Source organism: Eucalyptus grandis, chromosome 11, assembly GCF_016545825.1.
Source record: "Eucalyptus grandis isolate ANBG69807.140 chromosome 11, ASM1654582v1, whole genome shotgun sequence".
NCBI classification, from domain to species: Eukaryota; Viridiplantae; Streptophyta; class Magnoliopsida; order Myrtales; family Myrtaceae; genus Eucalyptus; species Eucalyptus grandis.
The window spans coordinates 13,915,953-13,942,846 of NC_052622.1; the positions used below are offsets into that span (position 1 = coordinate 13,915,953).

Sequence of the window (26,894 nt, forward strand, 5' to 3'; positions counted from 1 at the left end):
TTTCACCATTTTTTTCCCATCATAATTTGTGGTTCGATCAGAAGTATCCATGGCAAGGAGAATACGTCCTTTAACAGAGTACCTTGAAGACACATTGTATGAGCAAATCACTTTAGCACTGTGGAGAAGGTACAAACATCGTCTCTTCTTCCAAGAGAAAAGGCTCTTGAATGTTTGATAGGTCGATTCTCACGATCCAAAGTTCTCATGAAAAAAGAAATCTGAGAAATTTTTTTAGAAGCAACAGCTGTTCAACATGCGACTCTGGATAATGAGCCGGACAATGATCAACAATCATTTACAAAACTGTCTGGTTTTCCTCATACAGCTTTAATATGAAGGTTTAGAGAAATGGCATCTTATTTTTCGCCATTTACCGTGGCTCTGGAAGCCAAAAAACATCCTCGCAACCACATATTTAATGAGGCACAGATGCCGTCACAGTTCTGTGTCTCGAATCTGTTAGGACCTCTGTTACATTCACGAACCCCGCTTCCCTTAGTGTTCCTTCCAAATCAGTAAGATAGTACTCGTCTAGGTGGGGTTCGGTACTCTTCAATAGTGTAAACAGCACAGGCGACAAATTCTGCAGAACATAGTAAAGATGAGGCATAAAGTTGCTGATGTTAAATGGCCAAAGAAAAATATGTTTCAGCCTACGAACATGTCACTGATGATGAGTAGCTCCTTTCAAAAACTGCTCAGTTCCCGATTTCTGTTTACAAGGCCGATTCTCTCCAAGATTTAATGACTTATTGCTCCGTTATAATACTTCAGTTTAAGCCAATCAAACCCAAGATTTTATCGCTGTGCAGTTTATTGTAGCATTTAGCAGTTAGGACACTATTTTCAACTTAGCTAGAACTAGACTTCATACAATCATTTTCCATTTTTCATTGCTTTTTTTTTTTTCAATGTCAATTTTGCGATGGAGGCTCCAGGTATTATATGTTAGCAATCCCACAGAATAGATTATGACAATCGTACAACAAAGCCATTTAGTTCTAAGACTGGTGAGTTATAAAATATGTGACCTGCAGCAGTTGAAAATGTTCTCACCAGTCGAATGTTGACTAATTAGAACATTAAGAGTCTCATATAAGAACTCAAGCCCACTTATATGGAGATGAATGTTATGACAAATAAGTTAATATCCACCTTAATATTGGCATTCAGATATTCATTCGTACACAACCCCTGATAGTGAAACCTAGAATCTTCACTTGCCTCTACTATATTTTCTGAGGAATTGATGTCTTTCTTTTTTCGTTAATCAATTCTTGGTAATTTAGAATAATTTGTGGAAAAGGATGAAAGAAAAAACTTGCGTGGGTGACAAACATGCCATCAACAAGGAAAGCAGGTAGTGATGATACTTGCAGTTGCAAAATTTCCATTTGAAGAAACCAAAACAATTTACAGAATCTGAACCATACCTGAAGAACCTTAGAGGATGGCTGCATCAACGAGTAAAGGAAATCATATCAGTATTTCCATTATGGAGAAAGGAGTCAGCAATAACAAACTTTAGTGAGTGACACGAGATAATTACGCACCGCTTGATCCATTATGGCAATGGTGCCGCCAGGTCGAAGTAGCCGAAACGATTCCTTTATTACATTGGTTGTTGCTCTAGTAGGACATTCATGAAACTGCACGTAATTCTTTAGTTAGAAGCATGGAAGCAGGTGCTAACACATGTTGCATATAGAAGAATCGGAAAAGAAACAAATATATCAAACATAAAACATATATTGAACATCTCTCAGCAGTTGCCAGCCCTGTTGCATGACAAAAACAATCGGACCAGATGCTTCCACTGAGCAATAATGAAAACCAGATATGTCGCTCGTTCATTATATAGATTCTTGAGAATTTAAATGCTAAGTATCAATTATTACATTGTAAAACATGCGGGTACTGTGACAGTACTCATCAGTCCTTCGAGCTTTGCTAGTTTTCTATAGATACAATGGGCTTAAATAGAATCAAATCAATGTGCCAATAGCTAAAAGTTTAGAAAGCTATGAGATCTATTTGCTAACTGAATGAGAACCTTACCATTAGAGAAATTGAAGCAAGGTCAAATGATTTGGATGGCAAGCCCGTATCTTCCCCATTAGCATGTATCCACTGTATTGGTGCTGTTCTTTGGGACCTCTTTCTCTCATTAAACTGAGCCACAGAAAGAAAATATGGCGACAGATCTAGACCCTACAAAGCAAATGCATTTCGATAGAGATTGTTATGCTTATGCAAATTGAAATCCACAGGGAAACAGATTAATCTGATTGGAGTACGTGCTTATACACATACAGTGACTTTTGCCGAAGGGAATGTGTTGGCGAGATAACCAGTGCTAATACCTACTGAGCATCCAATATCCAGAATGTCTCGAACCATAGAACCACCAGAGTGCTGTCTATGGTGCTTTTCAATTGCCTCAAGCCAATTTCCACGCACTACTTGAGTTGCCTCATCTGCTGATTTAGCATCAGGTACGGCTCGTATAGACATTGACGTTGTGGCAGGCTCTGCTTCTGCTGCAGCCTGCGAGGTTTTTGGGCAGCAAAATTTTACGACTGCTTTGATTTGTATTAATTGCTATACTAGGATATGTTATATCCTCATTATTATGTTTTGATAATTTCATAATAGAAAGCATCTAAAAGACTGTCTGTACAAAGTAGCGACTTCTACTTCCCGGAATAAATGGTAAAGCACTTTCAACAGAGCAAAGGATTATTCTGAAAGAGGTAGTTAATTGTGTTCTCAAAATGATTGCTAAAGAAGATAAAAGTTATAAAGACGAAGTACTCACCATCCATGAAAGGTTACCCTCATCATAAGCATGGAAAGGACTCAGATAATCTGTTTAGAGAAAAGTCATTTTGTCATTCATTAGTCACTTAAATTGCAGTGAAAAGCTTTGCCTACATGAGGCCTTTCCGCCTTTTTGGTGCAATATGCTTAACAAGAGAGTGCATACATGTGCATAGGGTCGAGTCCGTATCTAAGGAAAAGCATATGGAGAAGAAAAATCAGAAGGAATCGAGAGATTTACAATCTGGGTACACAAGTGAGGGGTTTTGAATGCTTTCCAGCTCCTTATAAACATCTGATTCCAGAATCTGTCTCGTCATCTCTCGCCAAGGGACGCCATTCTTCTCAGCTGTGCTGTTCATTTGGCATGTCAAAGTACAGGGTTAGCATCTCCCGCTTTTTTTGGAGTCTCAAGATCAAGAGTCTCTTTGACAGATTCCGAAAAGTAATAGAATAAAGCTTCTTCCTTTGTGTTCAGCTTTTCTGCATTCTCAAAATCCCGACCCCAGAAGAAAACCAGGTCGTTAACCCATTTGCGGTAACCCCTGGCCTTGACTCTAGAGCTTCATGGTGATCCAACAAAACAACATTTCAAACTGCAGCAACCAACCGATACTCAACCCAATCCACCTTTTTTCACCCAAAAAGAAAAATTGTTACAGATTATCATCCCCTTCCTTCCGAGCTCCTGGCTAGCCAACATCACATTTTTACCAATACCATGAAGCTGGACTTCATAACGCATCCTACACTCAATCACAAGTCACAACAAAAACCAAAACTGATTCGCTTGCACTACTGCATTCTCTAGATTACATGCACCGCCACCAATCCATTCAAATACTGAAAAAACCATGCCCCATTATTCTCAATCCATCTAACATACCAAACTACGCGAACACACAGTGCACATTTTCAGCGTAATTGGTAATGCAATTGAAGCAGAGTCAGGTTTCACTGAGTAATAAAGTCGGACACATGGAACAAGAAGGAAGACCACCTGATGAGGACTTGCCGAGCGCCGAGCTTGAGAAGAGAGTAGACAGGCTTGAACGAGATGACGGCCCCGACCAGGCGAGAGAGCGGCGTCTCTCCCGCCCATTTGGGCCTCTCCAGCTGTCCTTTCTCGTACGCCACTTCCACGGCGGACGACGACGATGACGCCGCAGCTCTGGTGGCCAGAATTCTTACTCTCTTGCCGTTGCTCCTGGTTCTTGCATCGTGCCCACTTGCCGGCGAAGCGAGATAGAGCTTGTGGGCGTTCGCATACAACGCCATGGGAGTACTCACAGAGGAAGAGAGAGAGAGAGAGAGAGAGAGTGAAGATGCAGACAGGAGGAGGACGAGGAAGCAGAAGCCGCACGGTGTCAACTGTCTAATGCGTTGTCTGCGTGGCGTCGAAATCTAGTGGAGCAATAGCGCGTTGACATGTGGACGAGAGGGGATTCTTGATGATCTCCCATTTGCGGTTATCTTTCTGCTTTCAGTAATTCGACCAGCGAAAAAACACCTGAAGAAGGAAAAAAATTTGATCTTTTACGTCCGATTTTTTTTTTTTTTTTTTGGGTTAACTAGACTTTGTGATACCCGAACCATCCTAATTCTGGTTTGACTGTTCACAGCAGGATATGCTTTTAATTCCTCAAAGAATTCGACGGTTGCAAGCAAACCACGCTCGATTTCGCCACCAGACAGACGAAAACCCCGGTCACTGATGCTGATTAAAGTTAAAAGAGAACTTAGCCGAAATAAGCAGAATTTGAGAATAGTAAAGTCAAGACAGAACACACTATGCACGCAAGTTTGTAGAAGTTGCTCTAAACAGATCAGCCATTTGGAGCAACAATAACAGGAGCATTACATCTTCACTCTAGCATCCGACAGAGTTCACATTGGAAAACATTTCTAAAGGCATCTAAAATCTTCATTTGGAAGACGCCAGGAAGTCACATTCGTCGAAATCATGTCAAAGTCGGCCAAGGGACTCGCTGAGTCATCCAGTCCGGTGGAGATCGTCTAGCAGGCTGCGATCTTTAGATATGCTGTTGAGTCTCGATGCCCACTTGGCTCCTTAGTTGCTCCCATAGCGATCTGCCTGATTCTCTTATGCCCCAGTGCTGTTACTGATTTAACCACCCCCTCAAGCAATCCAGTCTCTAGTCGAGGCAGGCTTTGTTTGCCAATGTCCCGAGTCTTGGCAAACTAAATTCGTAACTTGAGGTGAACACCTGCAGAACGAACATGCATAGACCGTCCGGACGTGGTGGCAGATGGGAGCCAACTCCTGATGATTATCACCAGTTTGCTGACTCGACATCAGAACACTTGACCACTTTGATTCGGGATGAAATTCCACACCCATCAGTGAAAGTTATAATTATTCCACTGATCGCTTCACAACTGCTCAAGATTCCTGGCATCTATTTGCTGGATAGGCAGCCGTAGCTTGATGAGTGTCCATTAACAGAGAAACTATCTATTTTGACGAGGGTCCATTAGCCAGTCGTGCATTATCCATCCAGGAAAACTTTCTGTACAACAGATCCGACACTCGACTATAATTTCCCTGAATTATTTCAAAGTACCAACGATAATCCAGTTGGTTATAGCTTCAGGCACAAAACATCTTTACAAGCTCACCTCACTAAAGAAGGAAGAAAAGAACACATGGAACTATATCAGTACTTATGACGCAGCTCTTACCAAAGGATGTTCCATGTACTATAGAAGTCAGACTATCACGGAAGTCGAATTTCTCTAGCTTCTTCAAGATCTTTCACAACAGGATAATTAAGCCCTTCTCCTCTTGTCTGACACTGAGGGCCTTGGAGACTCCTCTGAAGTAGAGAACTGATCGACCATTGAACAAAGGGCCAAATGGAGAGAGCTTGAAAGAACCTGACACAATGTCTTATCTCCTACATGGCTTGTCAGCTCCATAATACTTTTCATCCTTCCTTCAAGGGTGGCAACCTCTGCACTCAACACGATCAACCCAAGGTCGACAAGCACTCGCCTTAGATTGGAGAGAAGGCCAGGTCTGTAGTCACAACAAAGTGATGCCTTGATCGTTTCAAATTCTAAATCCACTACTTCACCCCGTTCTTGCTCCACCTTTATTTCATCAGCATCTGTTGGTATCACATACTGCTGCATGGCTTCTTCAGCATTTCCTTTCAGCTTTCTTAAGTGGTTGACAACCTCGGCAAGCAGCGCTGCTTTGTCCATCTGTGACATCCGAATTTGCAATTTAGCTAACATTCCCATAAATCTTAAGTTACAGCAACATTGGCAATACAAAGCGATACTCTGAATGCAAAAAAGACCAGTGATTCACCATGCATTCAAGTTTCAAAAAAAAAAACCCAGTTCTTTCACCACCCAGTGAAATCTATTCATAATGGATCTTGGGGGAATACAACTTTTGAAGGGCAGACTCTTTCTGGTCTGCGCTGGCATATTGAATCCTTTTGAAATGACTTATTTCACTAGTACTTTACGGATCACAATATTGCTTTCCACAAAATTAACAACTTCGAACTGCAGCCATCTGTCCATTTTCATGAGAATCTCAGTATGTCGAAGATGGATAATTAGAGCACTGCCCAAGCCATTTCTCAACAATCAACGTATCAAGTCCGATTAACAGGGATTGAAAGGACTCCTTTTAGACTGCTTCTCATCATATATATCTCAAACATTCAATAGTCAAAAAATATTTTCGAATATCATACTAAATAAGAAACATGACGGCACAAGTAACACAAACTCCACTCAAAACTTTTGCTAAAAAATCCTGAGAAAACTTCAGACAGTAGCAATAACGTTATAAGCACCGACATGTTCCTAAAAAATCATGCCCTTTCTTCTGACAATTTCCCCAAGTCGCCCTTAGCAATTCAAACAGTCAACATCATCGGACCAGCTAAAACTGGTAACGCCTCAAACCAACAACCACAGAAACTGCGACAATGTCTACCTTCTTTGCCTCGGGAACTAGCCCACGAAGCGTGTCGAGATGCGCGTTGATCCTCGCTCTCCGCCGTCTCTCCGCCTCACTGTGATTCTTCAGGGCATCAACATTCCTCTCGGCAGGCGGCTCTTTCCTCTTGGCGCTCACGGAGGCCTCGACCAGCTCTCCCCTCTCGCTGTCCAGCACCAACGACGAATACGACGACGACCCATTTCTCTGCAGTGCTCTAATCCCAGGCTTAACCCGAGGATCATCGCTCAAGACCTCGAAATCCGAGTCGTCCATCCTCGAGCTCGAACCCGCTAGATGTAGGATCTCACAGAGAGAAGAATCACCACCACTGTGAACCAGCAATGGCTCTAATAAATCTTGAATATGGATCAAGTCGAAAAACGTAAAAATCGAGACTTTCTAGCTCGACTCACTCCAATCGATTCTGGGCAGAGAGCAAAGACGAAAATGGTTGCTGGACCAGGAAGAAATCCGACAACTGTCGCACGAGTTCTCTTGGGTCCGAAGTCTGGACTGTTGTTCATCAAGCCATGTGAAGGATCGAGGCTTGTCCGTGGAGAGTTCTTCACCCCACTTGCAGCACTGCAATTACAGACAACGTGGTCCACGGGGTCGCAACCAAGACACTGGCTTCCGAATGGAGCCAAACCAGACCAAACCCCGCTCGGGTCCACTTTCTTTTCCTTCGTTTGCTTTTGCCTTTTGTTATTGTCTCGCCGTTCTTTTTACATTTTCCATCCATCTGTTTCTCGGTCCGCGTTCCATTTAATCTTTGTCCGGTACTTCTCTTCCTTTTGCCCCGCTCCGTGACGAAATTTTCCTCTGCGCCGGTCGAATAGTCTCACACTTTTTCCACTTTAGGTTGGGACATTTCTGTGTCACTCCTGAATTTCTTGGATACGAGCCTGATGTGATTTGTTGGATGGTCTGTTTTCTTTTCCACAGTAGCCTTTGAATTACAACTTCTTTAGAATTTGTAAGCATTTGAAGTTTAGATGTTGATTTTATCCGCATTGTTAAAGACAAGCTTTTGCATTGAATTTGAAGAATGATATTTGAGAGTTTCTTTCTATACACTTTAGCATGTTGCGGCTTCCTGTATGTATGCAAGTTTTGCTCGTGTGCAAATTACGATTTGCATTATCCTTGTTTTAAAGGCATAATGGGATATTATATTAGGTCAGATGTGTGAATGGGTAGCTTGGCACAAAATAACTTTGGATGCAATCATCTTATCGATAATAATAAGGAGGTTACGTAACTCGACAGGTTATAGAATGACGATTGAATATGACCACTATATTCAGTCAAAAGGCTGAATGTAACGATTATTCAGTTGGAAGCTCTCGGCCTTAAGAGAAAACCGACCAAGATGATAAAGGAGCGCCAAAAGTGGCCATTGGTTTAATGTTGAAGATGGCACACCATTTGTTGTTTAGTATAATCAAGCTTGCAATTTCAACATGACTTGAAGAAATGTGTAAAGTCAAAGGATTATATCATGCAAATTAAAAACACGATGACCTGGTTACACAAATAATATGAAGTATAGGATTACATGGAATTACGTCCTCAAAAGAATAAAATTCCTAAAAGACCTCCCACTTTACTTGTAATTCTAAGTGTGCAACTCGGTCCCTCCTCTCTTTTTGATCGAGCCTTACTTTGTTTCTTTTTAAGATAAAAAATTACAAGATCAAAAGCGATCGTTCACATAAAGTAAGTCAATTAAAATTAGATCTAGTGTTGATATAACATGAATTGTCACTTAATTGAGTGGTTTTTGAAGCATAAGATGATGCAATCGTTCAAATATCTTTTTCACCAATGAAATTCCCGATCATTATCGTGATTTAGCAACTGTGATTAGGAATTTATGAGGTCTAGAATCTATAGTTTTATCTTATTAAAGAGAAAAATGAGCGTTTTCCTCGCCGAGTCGCGCACGTCTCTACTGCGCCCACTTTCTCTGAAGCTTGTTTTGTCCTCATCGATGATGAAAAAAGCAAAAATGTCAGCTCGTGGACCAAGATCCACATTAATGAAATCAGTCTGCCCCTTAGCAAGAAAGTGTATTATCTACCATTTGTGACTTAATTCAACTAAGACAGTTCCATTTGTTTCACAAAAATAATTAATTTGAAAAATATATTTTAGTAAAATAATCATTTATATCACTTAATAGAATCGATCAATCAAAAATATTTTTATTATCAATTATAATATATTTTCAAGTTCGATAAATATTTTTTTCGGTCATTCATTTATAAAAGATATAAGTGATTATTTTTAAAGAAATATTTTTTAAATTATTTACTTTTCGTAAAATAAATTGACACGGTAGTGTTCATGCTTTTCCTGGACATGGTCCCGGTTTTTTTATTGGTTGAGCTATTACAAAAGTAAAAGTCTCCCTTATTACCTTTTACCAAAAAAAAAAAAGTAAAAGTTTCCCAATGCATCACATTCAATGACAACGTGCTCCTCTAGCCTTTTCTTTTCCCTTTTATTTATTTACTTTGTAAATTGGATCTTACTAATAAATATATCCTTAGAAGTTTATTAAATATTATCCATAAGAATCATTTTAAATTTCAAAATATGAATTGCACAATTCATAATTATAATTGAAATATTTACTTAATTAATTTTAATATTAGATTGTGTTAATTTGGAAAAGAGTTTCTCCACATACATCCAATGGAGAAATGTCTTGTCTCGGACAATAAGAAATCTAACCATATATCACATACCTAGCTAATGCGTCATCTTTAGTGTCGCTAGAATAATCTTAATCAAACAATAAATCCTAACAAGTAATTCAGTAATTATATTGTTGTTGATTGGTGAATGTTTGTACAACATAATACAATTGATATGTTTGAAAAATCTATTATTGAGTTACAGAACTTCGTACTTCGATCTGCTCGAAAATTTCATTTATTTTATACATATTTTATTGGACAATTACTATAGGCTAGGACAAATGATACGGCCTAGTGCCAATTTTATATCTACATCTATGTGAAAAATATAAAACCTATAACAAAAGAGAGAGGAAGCCCTCTAGGGTTTTTCTTAAGAGGAACTTTCGATCCTTCAGTTGGTTTCTATAAGAAAGATTACCAAAGAGAGAGAGAGTGAAGTGATTGAAGAACTTAAAAAGTTGTTCGGTCATGCCTTAAAATGAAGCTGGTATCTCATCCTTAGACAGTGGATGTGAAAAATGACAGTCACAATTACTTTGACTTTTCTGTAGCACTTGTTGGTGTAATAAATTTTTAATCGAACACTTGAGTGCCATGACTCTTGTAAAACGTTTACTTAAGTGATGTTGGTGTTTATTGCTGGCAAATCATACATGACGTTCAAATTCATGGTGCTCGTGGTGAAACATTTTTTTCCCCAAAATTATGATACTCAAATAATCGATTAAGAAATTATGAATGTCAAGCAACCGATCAAAAAATTATGATATCTATATGAGTACAACGTGAGTGAATTGGGTAAAGCTGATTAACGTAGTCAGTTCTCCTACAACTTGCAATGGAGTGAGTCTACGAACTAAAGTTCATTTAAGATTGTGATGGGGTAACAATCACACATTCTGAGTACAATTGCAACAGCATAGTGAGGGAGTAGCCCATCTGTTTGCAAGTTTGCTCAAGAGTGGCAAGAAGAAGCGGACTTCGTGTGGAGTCATCTGCATAAGGCCTTGAAGCGCACTCAGAAATGGGCCGATAAGAAGCAAAAGCATGAAGAATACCACGTGGGGACCCGATATTGGGCAAGTTCTTTGATATTGTGATGTGCACCAAGTGGGGATCATTTGCTATGAAAGGCCATTTTGAGTGTTACAATGAGTTGGGAAGGTGACACACAAGCCGGCACTCCTCACAAGACTATAGGGACATCCGGTCTTCCATATGAGTATGCTTAAACCTTTGTATGTAGATGAAAATGACCAAATCAAGGAGAGTCGCAATGGGCACATCTTGAGGCAAAAACCGATCGTGACATTGATTTCATCATGGCGGAATGAGTCATACGAATGAGGTATTATGCGTAGAAGCGAGAATACTTGATCTAATGAAAGGGTCTTCCAGGGAGTAAAACAAGTTAGGAAGCCACAAAAGCTTTTTGGTGGTTCAAGAAGCAATTCGATACCAAAGATGTGACGACAATGTCCCTCGATTAGCTAGAGGAGAACCGGAGATATTCTAGCACGAAGGACCATGAATTTGAGTCTATCTAGTGTTCTTTAAAATATCCTAAGGAGCGGATGTATTTTAAATTTGCTCTATTCTAAAACAGTTCGTAATAAATGAGAATAGTTGGTAGATGGAATGATGAGTGGACCATATATCAAAATTTGCTCTATTCTAGAATATTTTATAATAGGGAAAAGTGCCAAAAAAAGTCATAAACCTTTTGACTTTGTGCCGATTTAATCCTAAACCTTTTTATGTTGTGTTAATTCAGTCTTTTCTGGCCAATTTTGGCCGGATTTTGTTGATTGGACGCCGGTCGGCTGATGTGGCCTGATCGACGCTAAGGTGTACAACTTTTAATAATATTTAAATATTTTTAATATTCTTTTTTTTTTTTTATTTTTAGTTTTATTCTTTTTATTTTTCTTTTTTTCTTCTCATCTTCTTCCTCCGGCCCGGTCACCGGAGCTCGCCGACCGGCCAAAGGTGACGGCCGGTGAGGTCGACCTCGCCGGCCACCTTCCCAGTGGCCATGAGAGCAACCTCGCGCCAGGTGGGCGAGGCTCGCCCTCGTCGGATCTAGCGAGCCTCGCCACCCAAGCCGCGAGGGCGGCCTTACGCCTAGCGGGCGAGGCTTGCCCTTGCCGGATTTGGCGAGGATCAAGCCTTGCCCATGGCCGGCGAGGGCATGCCCCGCTAGCTCAGTGCGAGGCCAGCTGCCTCAGAGAACCCCAGGAATCACAAAACCCCCACCCCGACAGATCGTCGTCGTGGGAGAAACAGGCGAAAATCCAGGGCCAAAGCCATGCGACCAAAGACACCCCGAGCTCCCATAAACCCTAGAGACGACGACAAGCGGAGGAGGGAGGAAATTTCTAAGGCAAGATTGGAATCAGAGAATGGAGCCGGGGAGGAGTCTAGCTAGCCTCACGCCGAGCTGGCGGGGCTCGCCCTTGCCGACCATGGGCGAGGCTCAACCCTCGCCACCTAGGCTATGAGGCCGCCCTCACAGGCACTGGCGAGGTGGCCGGCAAGGTCGACCTCGCTGGCCGATTGCCAAGCTCCGGCGACCGGCTGGAGGAAGAAGATGAGAAGAAAAAAGACAAAGAAAAAGAAAAGAATAAAAATATAAAAATATTAAAAATATTTAAATATTATTAAAAGTTATACACGCGCCGATCAAGCCACGTCAGTCGGCCGGTGTCCAGTCAGCAAAATCCGGCCAAAATTGGCCGGAATGGACTAAATTGGCACAACGTAAAAATGTTTAGGACTAAATCGACACCAAAAAAGATTTAGGACTAAATCGACACAAAGCCAAAAGGTTTAGGACTTTTTTGGCACTTTTCCCTTTTTATAATAAATGAGAGTAATTGATAGATGAAATGATTAAATCTCCACTATTAGATAGAACATAGATTACATTTGTAACCTAACAAGCACTACTTATGCATGTGTCTCCTCCACCTCATTTGCATCATCTCACCAATTAAAAAAAAAAATCTAGATCAAATTGCTTGTGACAAGTCTCAACCTCTCAATTCCTGCAATAATGGCAGCGGCTGCTGGTGTTTGTTTCGATAAACAAGCATACGTGCATAAGTAAATTAAGATCAAACAATTGATTGCAATGGAAGTAAAAACACTGATACATGTGTTTTCATAACATTTACATGTATTTTAATGAAAACACATAGAAGAGCTAAATGGGCTAATCATATTAACCTTGTACCGTGCTCCAAAATTTGGTTTAGAAGTTTTTTCGGGTTCTGAGCACGAACATCTGATGTTCTCACAGTAGTAGTTCTAACGTTCTTCAGACTCTGACCACGACGTCCGACGCCTTCTAGTAACACCGGTTTTGATGCTCTTGGATTCTTGACCATGAACGTCTGATGTCTTCCGATAATATTGGTTTTAACGTTCTTCAGATGCAGAATGTGTGATTTCTTCACAAGCTCTAGCGTTCTTCAAATCCAGCCCTACAAGCATCAGGCCTCTAGTTCAGACACACCACCAATTCTCACGTTGAATAGAAGAGAGAAATTGAGAGATCTTACAACTACAATTATGCTAGCAATTGCTCTTGTGTGAGTGATTTTGTTGATCAGTATCAGCACTCTCAATTATCGATTGTTGGTTGTCGACCGTCCATCATCCGGTGATTTGCTCTCTGCATTATCTTTTATAAATAGTGCGGATCACATTTAAATAGGCGCATTAACTCTAAACCGTTTTAGAATTAATTCGGCCATAACTCTTGATGAACGTAAGTTTTGATACCATTACAAACACTAATTTAGGTATTAACTCTGTAACTGTTACAGAGCATTATTCCAGACATTTATTTATATCTTTATTCTGTGTATTAATTTTGTAATTGTCACAAATACTTAATTTGGCAATTACTTCTGAAATTATTTCAAAGCATTAATTGGTCATTAATTTGAAACCATTTCAAATTATTAAATTGTCCATTTTTTCAAAAACCATTTCAGATCATTAATGTAACCGTTACATCTAAAATATATTTCAGATCTTTAATTTAGCTATTAAGTCTGAAACTGTTTTAGATCATTGATTTGGCTATTGATTATGAACTCACTTCAGATCATTAATTATGCAATTAACTCTGTACTCACTTCGGATCATTAATTCAGTCACTGAATCTGAACATGTTTCAGATCTTTGATTCGATCGTAAAGTCTGAAATCCGCTTCAAAGTTTGTAAACTCCCTTCATCAGAACTTTTATTTCTAGCTCGACTCAATCTAATTGGCTGAATTGCAAACACATTTGCAATATTCTCTCTCTCATTCAAACGTCGTTCTAATTGGTTATGATGTGTGACATCCCTAGGTTCATCACTGAGCTGGCAGTAGGACTTGTACTAATATATTAGCACAACCAAGAGAACTGATTGTCCAAATCAATCTTTTGTTCCTGCAAACCATGAGTGACATTTAGTAATATATCATGGCTACCCAGATAGTGTAAAATGTTTTCAGAACATAATGAACCTGTCAGCTTTGGCGACTGTGTAATTCGATCCTTCTGTCTCACCATGTTTTGATCGACAATGGTCGTGGAACTATTGGTCAAGCTACCAATTCGATCATATGCCAAAATCTAATTGACATGTATTCTTTGAGTTATGAACCATTCATTCTCGGTTATAACCTCGGCCAAGAATTTCAATTAGATCGCATAGGACATCAATCTTGTATAACAAGAAGACAGATTCCATATTGCGCACGCATATGCCTTCGTATGTAAACAAACTATGACCATCAAGTATAAAAACGATTTGATGAAGCGTCACTATGCACACTTGTGAACCATAGCCATCCAACACATAAGTCAGCATTATGCCTTAGTATAAGGATCTTACCTTTAACCAAAGCACGAACGATCAGACATTGATCCCGCTAAAAAGCTTCCATGTCGCCAATTGTTTTATGTATGTCACATTCAATGAACTTGTCCAAGATAAGCACTTGTATTCTAGTTTAGATATCACAATACCCAATGACTTGTGACTCATCATCCCCTCAAGTATCCAATACTGAAGTGAAGCTTGAGAATACACTGGCCTCAACAAGATCATCAATTTCTTCTCAATGATCCATCGATCGAGAACTGTTTAAAGATTCAACATAACTATAACCTATCACATATATTCTTAATGCCTTAAGAATAGTTTGGTCGTAGTTGATCTTGTGGACTTCATTCATATAATTGGACGATGAATGAATAAAGCTTATTTGCCATTAAATAATCCATAACATGTAACTATTACATGGTTTCTTTAGGGCATACAACTTACAGCGGCAACCTCCATCTCACCATCTTTCTTTGCCACGGCCTCCTTGAAATCACTTAAGACCCTTGCCAAGTCCTTCCTAGCTAGCTTCAGCATGGGGTTCCTCTCCTCGTCCTCAAGCTTGTCCAAGGCTCTAAGGGCTACCAGCCTCGGCGGAGATGCGCCGGTGGCTCGGCTCTAGGAGCTTGCATGGTGTCTATGCCGGCCATGTAGCCACTCCCGACGTTGGATTTTGAGACCTCTGTGTTCAAGAAGGAGAAGGTCACGCTTGCTGGTCACGACGAGGTAATGTTGTTGCTCTGATTGTTTCGTATTTTACATAAATAAGACGAGCGTCGTATGACTTTCTTCTCAGCGACATTTGAGCCTGTCATGCATGAAATTTTAGGTGAAGATCATTTGAAAAATGTGCCTCTTTTGTGTTCTGAATATATCCCGGTAGAAGTTGATTCTTTCGTCATGCATGCGTACCATCTGCATTTCTAAGAAACCGGTTTTGCTTCTTTTTGGGTGTAAGATGGAAAGGATGAAAGTTTGCTGCTCTTGATTTTGTTGAAATATCGATTGATTTGTTCTATGCTTCACCTGTTGCAGTACATTGTGAGAGGAGGGAGGGACTTGTTCCCGCTGTTGCCCGATGCATTCAAGGGATATAAGCAGATTGGTGTTTTTGGTCGAGGTTCTCAAGTACCATCTCTCAGCTCTTTCCTTTCATTTCTGACTTTTGTTCGGTCGGTTTTAGCAGCTTCAATGGATATTCTTGCCTGATTTCAGCAATTTCCCTTGTCTTGCTTCTTTTGGGACGTTATGTGGCCTTCGACTTTTAGAGGTCCAATAGTTCTTTCTTCTGTGAAGTTTCCGTGTGCTAACAGAGGAGAAGCTTGGTTTTATAATTCGAACTATCAACTGCGAGGTGCTTCTATAATCCTTAGTTTCTGAATTTCCTTCGTTAAAAAAGATAACCTCGAAAAAGTGGCTTAGCTTAATGTGAGAATGAGGGTACATCAGACATTAGGATAGTGGCTTTTCTGTTGGCTGTTCTGCTATCTCTTAATAGAGCTACAACATACTTGTTGACGATATAATCAGTGTGATGTGGTTGTTAAGCCGAGTTGTTGCATAACTGGAAAGAGAGACAGCCAAGGGACTATGTAATCTTGGGTGTTATTAGTCTCTACGGAGGTTGTGAAATCCATACTTTTTCCATTAGAAGCACGGTAAATAACATGTACAAAATGGTTTTCCGACTTCCAATCATTTCACTGAGTTTGGTCTCGACATCTTCACATTCTATGCATACTTGTTTTTGATTTTACTATCCGTTAACGAGGGTACTTTTCTAGGGTCCTGCTCAAGCCCAAAATCTGAGAGATTCTCTGGCTGAAGTGAAGTATGATATTGTGGTCAGAGTAATATTTCTCTTTAGGTTATGCAAATAACTTAAAAGGGTTGTTGGTCACAAACAATCCCTTAGCTGTGCCACAGTTGTTGATTGGGGTTGTTTGGACTCTCATGATAAGCGGAAAGTTCACCTCACCATATCATTTTTACAGATTAGACTCGGAAAAGGTTCCCGATCTTTTGCTGAAGCTCATTCTACACGATTTTCTAAGGAGAACAGGACATTGGGTGATCAATGGGAAACTATTTCAGGAAGTGATCTTGTGTTGCTACCGATTTCTGATGCTGCGCACTTCTGTAACATTTGTTTACTTGGACATGTGTATTTCAAAGTGATGAAACTAGCCAATGGAGCTGTAACTCTGCACTTGGTCTCCACCATTGTTCCAGAGTCCTAAATTACTTTATTTCCTTAGTTCTTTCCCCTGTTTTATGGATCTCCAATGCCGTGTAATGCCGTAGGCTGATAACTATGATAAAGTGTTTTCTCAAATGAAGCCACACAGCATCCTAGGTCTGTCCCACGAGTTCCTTTTGGGGCATTTGCAATCCACACGACTTGACTTCCCAAAGAACATCAGCGTGATTGGTGTGTGCCCCGAGGGAACGGGCCCATCTGTAAGGAGACTCTATGTCCAAGGCAAAGAGATAAATGTTGCTGGAATCAACTCCAGTTTCGCAGTCCACCAGGTGAGCATGCTGAAACAAAAATACAGCGCTATCTCTTCCCAACCCATTTAAACGAAAATGGTAGACTTAAATTTCTTAAGAGGTGCTGAATGTTTCTTGAATGCAGGATGTTGATGGAAGAGTTACTGATGTTGCCCTTGGTTGGTCGGTTGCAAGTGGTTCTTCGTTTACAATTGCCACAACTTTGGAGCAGCAGTACATAAGTGATATCTTTGGAGAGCGTGGTGAGTTTAGCTCCATCCATACTTAATCGGGATGAAGCCTTAATATGATCATAGGGTGTCTATCAGCAATTACGAATATCAGTTTATGGATTTCTATGTTGCAAGTATGCCAATGATGCTTGATCTGTGCTTGCCTTGGTCTTAGGCAATTTACTTGGTGCTCTTCATGAAGCTGTGGAAGCCCCGTTCAAAAGGTACACCAAAAATGGAATGAGCGAGCGAAGATCTGGCATACAAAAATACCGTTGAGTGCATTACTGGCATCACCTGGAAGACCATTTCAACAAAGGTTGCTTTTTGGTGATAAAATTGATAGTTGCTCCTTCCTATATTCCCTTTCTCTTGGTTGCCACTATTACCATTGTTGGAGAGGTGTAAGAGTGTGTTTGGTAACGATTCTGTTCCCGAAAACAAATTCTAATAAAAAATAATTCTTTTTTATTTTGTTCCCATGAACAATTTTTAAGCATTTTAAGCTGTTTTGGTAATTATCAAAAATTTTTAATTTTGGAATAAAATTGGATTTGGTACCGTGCTTATTGATTATGTTCCAAATCAATTTTTTTTTAATTTTTAAATAATTTGTTTACTTTTACTTTTTTTCTTTTTCTCCTATTCTTCTTCTTCTTCAAGTGGCCGGTCGTCGAACCGACGAGGGCCGGCGACCTCATCGAGTGTCGCCAGCCCTCGTCGGTCGAGCCTCGCCGGTGGCTGGGCTTGCCTTGGGTGAGCTCGCTGGATCTCGCCCTGGCCTGGCGAGCTTGCCGAACCGGTTGTTGGCGATCGGCGGACAGCGGCGGCGGATGGCAACAAAAGAGGGGAGATAACACATCTAAGCATAGGAATTCTTTTTCCACTTTTTTTTATTCTTTATTTTTCCAGAATAAGAATTAAGTTTTTTTTTTAATTCTTGATTTTACTCCAAATCTGTTCCTAGGAACAAAAATTTTACCAAACGCAATTCTGTTTTCAAATTGCTCTCGGGAATAAAAAATCAGAATCATTGTTTGAATGGTTACCAAACATGCCTTAAATGACCAATTACTCGATCAATGTGTCTAATTATGTTTCTTGATCATTTTCTCAACAGGGCATGTTGGCTATTTACCATTCACTGGTACAAAGGAAAAAAAGAATTCAAGACGGCATACTGTGCAGCATACTATCCTTGCGTGGACATCTTGTATGAGTGCTATGAAGATGTCGCCGGTGGTAGTGAGATTCGCAGCATTGTACTTGCTGATGGCCCTTTTAAGTTTTTTTTTTGATTAATTTCGACTCTCGATTTGATAGAGCCAAAGTGTAAAGTGGATGCTCATCCCTTTTCCCAATAAGATTTTCTTATCCTTTTTCTACAGGAAAAAGGTCTACCTGCGTTCCCAATAGGCAAGATAGACTAGACCCACATGTGGAAAGTGGGTGAGAGTGTGCGCGCAGCAAGACCAGCCAGCGAACTTGGTCCGTTGTATCCTTTCACTGCTGGTGTCTTTGTTGCATTGATGATGGCCCAGGTGAGATCTCTTTCTATATCTTGAGTCTCAATTTGGTTGGCTTGGTAATCTTCGTGTCAATTTTTATGCCTTACTAGTACAGCTGTACAGCCATTTAAGCATAGCAATGAAACAGAAGATCCTTCATGGTGTCCTACTCTTGTGAGGTGTGATGTATGCTCAGATTTAAATCACGAGGAAGAGGAAGAAAGGGCACTCCTACTCTGAGATCATCAATGAGAGCATCATAGAATCAGTTGATTCCTTGAACCCCTTCATGCATGCCCACAGCCTTGCCTTTATGGTCGACAACTCTTCGAAGATGGCTCAGCTCGGGTCAAGGAAGTGGGCTCCCTAGTTCGAGTACATCCTAACTCAACAAGCTACTTTTGCTGTGGACAGTGGCACCCCAATCAACCATGACCTCATCGGCAACTTCTTGCCAGATCTGGTGCACGGAGCGATCAAAGTTTGCGCCCGGTTGAGACCTCCGGTTGACATCTCCGTGCCCCTAGATGTGGACTTCGTACGACCTCACCTGCCCTGCCAATTGAAGCTTTTCGAGGGTAAAAAGGCTATAAAAACCCAAATCTTACTAATGAGATATTATTTGTAAGAACCACGCTGAATTTCAAAATAATCGATTACCCAAGTTCATGAGAGTAATTGTCATATTTATCTAATTAGTCATTTACTTAATATCTCCTTAATCTGTCTGATATTGACTTGTGCTAATTTAGTACCGCCAAAAGAATATTAATCAAAGGAAAAAAGAAACCCTAACAGGTAGTTAGGTAATCATGTTGTTGTTGAACATAATACTTGGGTCCACTCCAGACATCAAGTATTGAGTTATATAGCTTGTATAAATTCAATACGTTTTGCACTTATTTTATTGGACAAACACTATAGGCTAGGATAAATGATATGGCCTAAAGCCCATTTCAATACCGATATCAATGTAAAATAATAAGAACCCTAGGGAGCTCATTTTCAACTCGACTATTTTAAGAGTCCTTTTCTTTAATTGGCAAAAATACATAGCTTCCCTGCTTAGTTACACATTTTTTTTAATTGACTTTAGCAATTCAAATGTTCAGCCTTCCTTTCCGGGTAATACACACTTTAAAAAAAAAATTCACTTATATTTAAGTACTAAAGTAACTCATTTGAGTATCTTCTATGTTCTATATCTCAAATGCCATAGAATAGGGCATGGATCCTTATAGATGCTAATGATGTACAGGTCGGACTCCTCCGATGTCGAGCTCCTCCGATGGCTGTGGATCCGTGTGCACGAGAGATAGAGAGAGCCGTCTAGGGTTTTTGTTAGGAGGAAGCTTCTATACTTGTGTTAATTTTTGTGGGGAAGATAAAAGAGAAAGAAAGTGGAGTGGTTGAAGAACTCATATATTGTTAAGCCATGCCTTAACAAAAAGCAGTAATTTGGTATTGCGTACATGGTGGGTGGGGAAAATGAGAGCCACGTGACTAAAATTTATAGTACATATGATGAAACGTTTTTTTTTCAAAACTATAGCATTACAAATAATGGATTGAAAAATCTACAGTTTGTAATTGATCGATTGAATTTGACACAAAAAGAGAAAATTCATTGATAAAAAAGTCATGAGTGAACGTGACACGAGATTTATGGAATTTCTATCTTTTCAATCCGAAGGCGAAAGACTTAGAAAACGGGATATGTTGGCCGTAGATATCACACTGCTTTTTATGGCAAGTTTTCAACTTTTCACCTAGTCGATCGATGGAAATCCGATTTCTGGTCTTTAAAGCCTCGGAAACGACTACGCTTCTGCCAAAAAAAAAAAAAAAAATATCAATAAAGATTTTTCTTTTAAAGCTCGAAAAACGCGAGGGCATCTTCACCACCCTCACCATCCTCATAATTTTCAAAACTCGTGCCCCACGCACGCACGCCGTTGCACACACCCGCGAGATACTTTTCATCTTATTATTTTTTTCTATTTTTTTTTTCATTGAGCACGTGACTCAAGTCCAAGTTCGCGATAGGTTGGTACCCACCCGAAAACTTATAAGGAAAGATTCGACTTGAATGTGATGAACCCAATGCTCGCTGCAAACCGGATTGAAATTAGGTTTTTCACACGTTTTTTATTATATAAATATTCTTTTTTTTTTTTTTTTTGTAGAAAAGGATACTAATAAGTATCAACTTAATGAGAGATTTGCATTATAAACTCCACGTTACTATTTAGCTTCATCAATTTTCCCTGTCCTCCCCTCGGCAAAGGGGGTAAATAAAGTGATCAATGAAAGCAATAGAATTCTATGTTTTGCTTCTGACGTTTCTTTCTTTTATCGACGATGTTTTATGGTTGGTGGCTCCTCAAGTGTGCCGAATGCGTCGCCCAAGTAGAGCTGTAGCACTACACTTAAAATGAGAAAAAAGAACAAGAAGTCGATCCTGCTTGACTTGGCCGCTCTTTAAGTTTACGTCTTTATTTTACGCGCTCTGTAATTTTTGTGCCTCGATCTTACACAATAAATTGGATTGAAAATATCCCACAATACCAATCTAGAAATTGCACAGCTAGTCGAGCTTACTCGAAATCACGTTGCATATTTATTATTGGGTAAATGTTTAATAAGCTTGTCATTGAAATTGAATATGTTATTGGGAAATGCTGTTTAAGAGTGAGCAAGAGGAACAATTCGGGCCATGAACCGTGGAGACCGAACCCAACCGACTGTCCTTTTTCCCTGTATTTGTCCTCTTGCCCTTGCTTTCCTTCTATGGCGTAACCTATTGTTCCCTCTCCGTCTTCCATTGTTCTCAAAACCAACATTCATACGGTACAATCCCAAAATTACCCCTTCCTCCCATATTTCGTTACACAGAAAAGGCAAAAAACATGGAACTTCTTAAGAGCACACTCTTTCTCTCTACATCTAACATTCCTAAAAGCACGCTTTCTCTCTACTCAAAATCATGAAACCTCTTGTGTAGAGAGCCTCCTCCTCCATCCAACCGCTACCCGCCATGTTTCAGAGATTTTCTGCACAAAATACAAGATACGATAAATTCCATTAGATTACTTAAAAATCGAATCGGACTTACCCACCATGTTCTGTAAAATATAAGATGTGACCGATTTCATTAGACCATCCGAGAATTGGTCCAGTTTTCAATCGGAAACCTGTCCCTTCTTTTGAGAGAGATTGAACTGGATCGAGAACCGTTCACCCTTAAAATTGGCCAGTTTCAAGAGAACCCGAATTTGCGAAACTGGAGCGGGTCATTTGTCACCCGACCCGCATCCGGAGGTGGGGTTGTCCTGAATCCACTGAATCCCTCGACTATAAAACGCCTGCGAAAATGAGCAGCCTTTCGTCCCCTTCTCTCTCTGCATTCCCCGCAAACAACCCGCTTCCTTTCCTAAGCTCTCCAGCTCTCGACAATGGCGGCGGCGACCTCCTTCTCCCCGTCCCTCTCCGCCGCGGCCTCCTCGAAATCCCTCAAGGCCCTCGCCAACCCCTCCCCGGCCGGCCTCAGCCTCAGCCTCGGGTTCCTCTCCTCGTCCTCCGGCTCCTCCCGGGCCCTCAGGGCCGCCGCCGCCGCCGCCGCCGGGAATGGCGCTGGCGGCTCGGCCCTGGGCGCTCGCATGGTGTCCGTGCCGGCTGTCAAGCCGCTCGCCCCGCTGGATTTCGAGACCTCGGTGTTCAAGAAGGAGAAGGTCACGCTCGCCGGTCACGACGAGGTGTTGTTTGCTGTTCCGATCATTAAGTATTTACGTAGAAAAGATGAGCTTCGTGCGGCTTTCCTTTAAGTGACCGTGCGTTATGCGTAGAGAGTTTTAGGGGACATGGAGAGTGTCGAGCAGAGAAATGATGGGAAGATGATTTTAGAAATGTGTCTTTTTTTTGCTCCGGTTTCGCTGGCTGGACGTGTTTTTATCTGTTCTTGTTCTGAATGTATCTGTTTATGTATGGACATCTGGGTAGAAGTTGATTGTTCCGTTGTGCGTGCGTACCATTTGCATTTCTAAGGAAACCGGGTTTGCTTCTTTCTGGGTGTATGATGGAAAAGGATGAAACTTTGCTGCTCTTGATTTTGTCGAAATACCGGTTGATTGTTCTGTTCTTCACCCTGTTGCAGTACATTGTGAGAGGAGGAAGGGACTTGTTCCCGCTGCTGCCCGATGCGTTCAAGGGAATTAAGCAGATTGGTGTTATTGGTTGGGGTTCTCAGGTACCATCTCTCGGCTCTTTCCTTTCATTTCTGACTTTTGTTTGGTCGGTTTAGCTGCTTCATTGGATGTTCTTTCATGATTTTGGCAACTTCGCTTGTCTACTTCTTTTGGGGCGTTATGTGGGCTTCAGCTCTCAGAGGTCTTTGAAGTATTTCTTTATTGTGCGGAGTTTCTGTATAGTGATAGAGGAGAATCTTGGGTTTATCCTCCAAACTATCAATTGGAAGGAACTTCATTAAACCTTGGTTTTTCATTTTCCTTCCTTAGAAAAAATAACCGTGATAGAGGTGGCTCGGCGCACTGTGAGAGTGATGGTACATCCATCGGACATTTGTATAGTGGCTTTTCTGTTGGCTGTTCTCCTATATCTTAAAAGAGCTACAACATACTTGTTGACAATATAATCAGTGTGATGTGGTTGCTAAGCTGAGTCGTTGCGTAACTGGAAAAGAGAGACACAACCTAGGGGCTGTGTAATCTTGGGAGTTATTAGAGTGTCTAGGAAGGTTGTGAAATCCATACTCTTTCCAGTAGAAGCATGGTAAACAACATGTACAAAACGTTTTTCATCTTCCAAGCTTTTCGTTGAGTTTGGTTATAACATCTTCACATTCTGTGCATACTTGGTTTTTGTATTTACCATCTGTTAATGAGTGTGCTTTTCTAGGGTCCTGCTCAAGCCCAAAATCTGAGAGATTCTCTGGCTGAAGCAAAGTCTAATATCGTGGTTAAGGTAATATTTCTCTTTAGGCTATGTAAATAATTTTAAAAAGGTTGTTGGTCACAATCAATCCCTTCACTGTTCCACAGTTCTAATTGGGTTTATCTGGGCTCTCATTTTAATTGGAAAGTTCACCTCACCATATCATTTTTACAGATTGGACTCAGAAAAGGTTCCCGATCTTTTGCTGAAGCTCGTGCTGCAGGATTTTCTGAGGAGAATGGGACACTGGGTGATATATGGGAAACCATTTCAGGAAGTGATCTTGTGTTGCTACTGATTTCTGATGCTGCACAGGTTTGTGACATTTGTTTAATACTGATGAAACTAGCCAAAGAAGCTTTAACTTTGCACTTGGCTTCCACCACTGTCCCTAGAGTCCTAGACTACTTTATTTCCTTAGTTCTTTCCCCTGTTTTCTGAATATCCAATTCCATGTAATGCCGCAGGCGGATAACTATGAGAAAGTGTTTTCTCACATGAAGCCAAACAGCATCCTCGGTCTGTCCCACGGGTTCCTTTTGGGGCATTTGCAATCTATGGGACTTGACTTCCCCAAAAACATCAGCGTGATTGCTGTGTGCCCCAAGGGGATGGGTCCCTCTGTAAGGAGACTCTATGTCCAAGGCAAAGAGATAAATGGTGCTGGAATCAATTCCAGTTTTGGAGTCCACCAGGTGAGCATGCTGAACAAAAATATAGGCCCCATTTCTTCCCAACACACTTTAGCAAAAATGGGAGACTTAAGTTTCTTAAAAGGTGCTAATTGTTTCTTGAATACAGGATGTTGATGGAAGAGCCACTGACATTGCCCTTGGTTGGTCAGTTGCACTTGGTTCTCCATTTACATTTGCTACAACTTTGGAGCAGGAGTACAAAAGTGATATCTTTGGGGAGCGTGGTGAGTTTAGCTCCATGCTTCCTTAATCGGGATGAATCCTAAATAAAATATCTATTGACAATTACAGATAACAGTTCTATGGATTTCTATGTTGCAAGTATGTGAATGATGCTTGGTTTGTGCTTGCCTTGCTCTTAGGCATTTTACTTGGTGCCGTTCATGGAGTTGTGGAATCCCTGTTCAGAAGGTACACTGAAAATGGAATGAGTGAAGATCTGGCATACAACAATACCGTTGAGTGCATAACAGGCATCATATCGAAGACCATTTCCACAAAGGTTGTTTTTTGGTGATAAATTTGATAGCTGCTCCTTTCTATTTTCCCTTACTCTTGGATGCCACTGATACCATTGTTATAGAGATGTGTATGGCCTGTTACTGGGTCAATGCGTTTAATTTTGTTTTCTGGTCATTTTCTCAACAGGGCATGTTGGCTGTTTACAATTCACTGTCTGATGAAGGAAAAAAAGAATTTGAGAAGGCATACAGTGCATCGTACTATCCTTGCATGGACATCTTGTATGAGTGCTATGAAGATGTTGCCAGTGGTAGTGAGATTCGCAGCGTTGTTCTTGCTGGACGGCGCTTTTATGTACGTTTTACTTCGATAAATTTTGACTTTCAATTTGATAGAGCAAAAGTATAAAGTGGATGCTCATCCATTTTCCAGATTAAGATTTTCTTGTCCTTTCTCTTCAGGAAAAGGATGGTCTACCTGCTTTCCCGATGGGCAAGATAGATCAGACCCGCATGTGGAAAGTGGGTGAGCGTGTGCGAGCAGCAAGACCAGCTGGTGACCTTGGCCCATTATATCCTTTCACAGCTGGTGTCTTTGTTGCCTTGATGATGGCCCAGGTGAGGATCTCTTTTTATATCTTGGTGCCAATATGGTTGGCTTGGTAATCTTAATCTCATGGAAGATGAATACTTCCCACGCTAGTTTCTTCAGTTTCTGAGTTTCAAGGCTCCTCTAGTTGTATTGAATTTTTTTTTTGGTGGGCTAGAAGCCATCTTAAGCTTTTTTATTTTCTCATCTGGACAGAAACGCGCACTATGGCTTGCTTTAATCTACTGCATGCACATCAAGATTCTTTTATGTGCCTTACTAGTGCAGTTTCACAACCATAAGCAAAGTAATTAAAGAGGAGATCCTTTATTCATTTTAGTGTCTTACTCTTGTGAGGTGTGATATTTGTTCAGATTGAAATCTTGAGGAAGAAAGGACACTCCTACTCTGAGATCATCAATGAGAGTGTTATAGAATCAGTTGATTCTTTGAACCCCTTCATGCATGCCCGTGGAGTCTCTTTTATGGTCGACAATTGTTCGACCACAGCTCGTCTTGGGTCAAGGAAGTGGGCTCCCCGATTTGATTACATCCTGACTCAACAAGCTTTAGTTGCTGTGGACAATGGTGCCCCAGTTAACCATGACCTCATCAGCAACTTCTTCTCAGATCCGGTGCATGGAGCAATTGAAGTTTGCGCACAGTTGAGACCTACAGTTGATATCTCTGTGCCTGCAAATGCAGACTTTGTCCGACCTGAGTTGAGGCAGTCTGCTAATTGAAGCTTTGAGAATAAGCTAAAGCGCAACTTTGCATGTGGTACTGTATTTGAGGGAGTTGTGTCGTGCATCTAAGTAGGTTATGTGATGTGGGTTATTCCATTGTATTTCCCTGTCTGAATCGCGACAAGTTTGTGCCTGTTGAGCTAATGACAGATCATGAACCATTTTGCCCTATTGATTTTGAGTAATAATTTCTTCACGTGTTAGATGTGTCAATCGTCATAATCTTTTTGCTCAAAGATGACCGACATTTGTTTCCATACTGCTTATTTACATTGATGTGATCTCAACAAGCAGAAGTCTCTTTATACAAGAGGATGGAAACCTGAGCTGTATTAGCCTGATTTAAGATGAAATGTCATGCTATAATGACATCGATCTATTCATATCGAGGGTGGGCTAGGTAGATTCTATCTAGCATTGGGCTACGTGGTTGTTGTGCCTTAAAGTTGTTGAATAGGTGTTACCTTCAAAAGGAGAGAAGTCGTTCAACGGGCGTCATTATAAACAAGTGAACTGATCCCTTGCCTTGATGTCCTGCGAGTAGTGCGAAGATTGAAGCTATCTGTTTCGAATATGCAGCTTGATTTTTTTAGATATCTTTGCGCTGAGCTTGCATATGTAGCTTGATTTGGAGCTTAAGCATGCTTTCATTGCTAAACCACAAAGGCCTTCCTTAGCATCGAGATTCCTCTGCATCCTTATTAATCTTTCCTCACCCCACTTTGCTTCCCACGAGTTCTTCAACAGCCAAAACTTGGCCCCGTCCCGGTTGTCCCGTATCCAGTGGCAGCGATGCCACGGTCAGAATGCGTCCCACA

The 26,894-nt window shown here is 40.8% G+C and overlaps 3 protein-coding genes and 1 pseudogene across 6 annotated transcripts; 2 read left to right on the forward strand and 2 right to left on the reverse strand.

The window, feature by feature from the left end:
* Positions 1 to 130: 130 nt before the first annotated feature.
* On the reverse strand, positions 131 to 4,172 carry LOC104424986. 3 transcript variants are annotated; one of them, XM_039304176.1, is made up of 9 exons: positions 3,824 to 4,172; positions 3,065 to 3,177; positions 2,822 to 2,871; positions 2,317 to 2,550; positions 2,062 to 2,214; positions 1,557 to 1,652; positions 1,437 to 1,457; positions 389 to 586; positions 142 to 314 (listed from the first exon to the last, which is right to left on the reverse strand). In XM_039304176.1, exons 1-8 carry the CDS (start codon positions 4,099 to 4,101, stop codon positions 419 to 421), a joined length of 1,113 nt encoding a protein of 370 aa, XP_039160110.1. In that variant the 5' UTR covers positions 4,102 to 4,172; the 3' UTR covers positions 142 to 314; positions 389 to 418. The 3 variants fall into 3 exon arrangements, with proteins under 3 accessions (XP_039160111.1, XP_039160110.1, XP_010035844.1); XM_010037542.3 differs by having other exon boundaries at positions 208 to 586; positions 3,824 to 4,171; XM_039304177.1 differs by lacking the exon at positions 1,557 to 1,652 and having other exon boundaries at positions 131 to 586.
* Positions 4,173 to 4,562: 390 nt separating this feature from the next.
* LOC104424987 (transcription factor bHLH30) lies at positions 4,563 to 7,494 on the reverse strand. 2 transcript variants are annotated; one of them, XM_010037544.3, is made up of 3 exons: positions 7,222 to 7,494; positions 6,803 to 7,136; positions 4,563 to 6,051 (listed from the first exon to the last, which is right to left on the reverse strand). In XM_010037544.3, the coding sequence occupies exons 2-3, from the start codon at positions 7,079 to 7,081 to the stop codon at positions 5,614 to 5,616; spliced, it is 717 nt and encodes a 238-aa protein (XP_010035846.2). In that variant the 5' UTR covers positions 7,082 to 7,136; positions 7,222 to 7,494; the 3' UTR covers positions 4,563 to 5,613. The 2 variants fall into 2 exon arrangements, with proteins under 2 accessions (XP_010035846.2, XP_010035845.2); XM_010037543.3 differs by having other exon boundaries at positions 6,803 to 7,494.
* A 7,053-nt stretch (positions 7,495 to 14,547) lies between these two features.
* Positions 14,548 to 19,263, forward strand: LOC104427269 (annotated as a pseudogene).
* A 2,760-nt stretch (positions 19,264 to 22,023) lies between these two features.
* Positions 22,024 to 26,289, forward strand: LOC104424989 (ketol-acid reductoisomerase, chloroplastic). Its single transcript, XM_010037545.3, has 10 exons — positions 22,024 to 22,390; positions 22,789 to 22,881; positions 23,550 to 23,615; positions 23,760 to 23,900; positions 24,053 to 24,280; positions 24,387 to 24,504; positions 24,643 to 24,782; positions 24,929 to 25,096; positions 25,204 to 25,359; positions 25,705 to 26,289. The coding sequence occupies exons 1-10, from the start codon at positions 22,091 to 22,093 to the stop codon at positions 26,071 to 26,073; spliced, it is 1,779 nt and encodes a 592-aa protein (XP_010035847.2). The 5' UTR covers positions 22,024 to 22,090; the 3' UTR covers positions 26,074 to 26,289.
* The last annotated feature ends 605 nt before the right edge of the window (positions 26,290 to 26,894 follow it).

Bases quoted from the DNA above. Each gene is read 5' to 3' on its own strand.
- LOC104424986 (XM_039304176.1), bottom strand. From the start codon at position 4,101: ATGGCGTTGTATGCGAACGCCCACAAGCTCTATCTCGCTTCGCCGGCA. The intron at 3,178-3,823 runs GTGGTCTTCCTT...CCAAATGAACAG, and splicing joins GCTCGGCAAGTCCTCATCAG to CACAGCTGAGAAGAATGGCG. The intron at 2,872-3,064 runs GTAAATCTCTCG...TTCTCTAAACAG, and splicing joins CTCACTTGTGTACCCAGATT to ATTATCTGAGTCCTTTCCAT.
- LOC104424989 (XM_010037545.3), top strand. From the start codon at position 22,091: ATGGCGGCGGCGACCTCCTTCTCCCCGTCCCTCTCCGCCGCGGCCTCC. The intron at 22,391-22,788 runs GTGTTGTTTGCT...ACCCTGTTGCAG, and splicing joins CGCTCGCCGGTCACGACGAG to TACATTGTGAGAGGAGGAAG. The intron at 24,783-24,928 runs GTTGTTTTTTGG...TTTTCTCAACAG, and splicing joins CGAAGACCATTTCCACAAAG to GGCATGTTGGCTGTTTACAA.
- LOC104424987 (XM_010037544.3), bottom strand. From the start codon at position 7,081: ATGGACGACTCGGATTTCGAGGTCTTGAGCGATGATCCTCGGGTTAAG. The intron at 6,052-6,802 runs GTAGACATTGTC...CGGATGTCACAG, and splicing joins TAGTTCCCGAGGCAAAGAAG to ATGGACAAAGCAGCGCTGCT.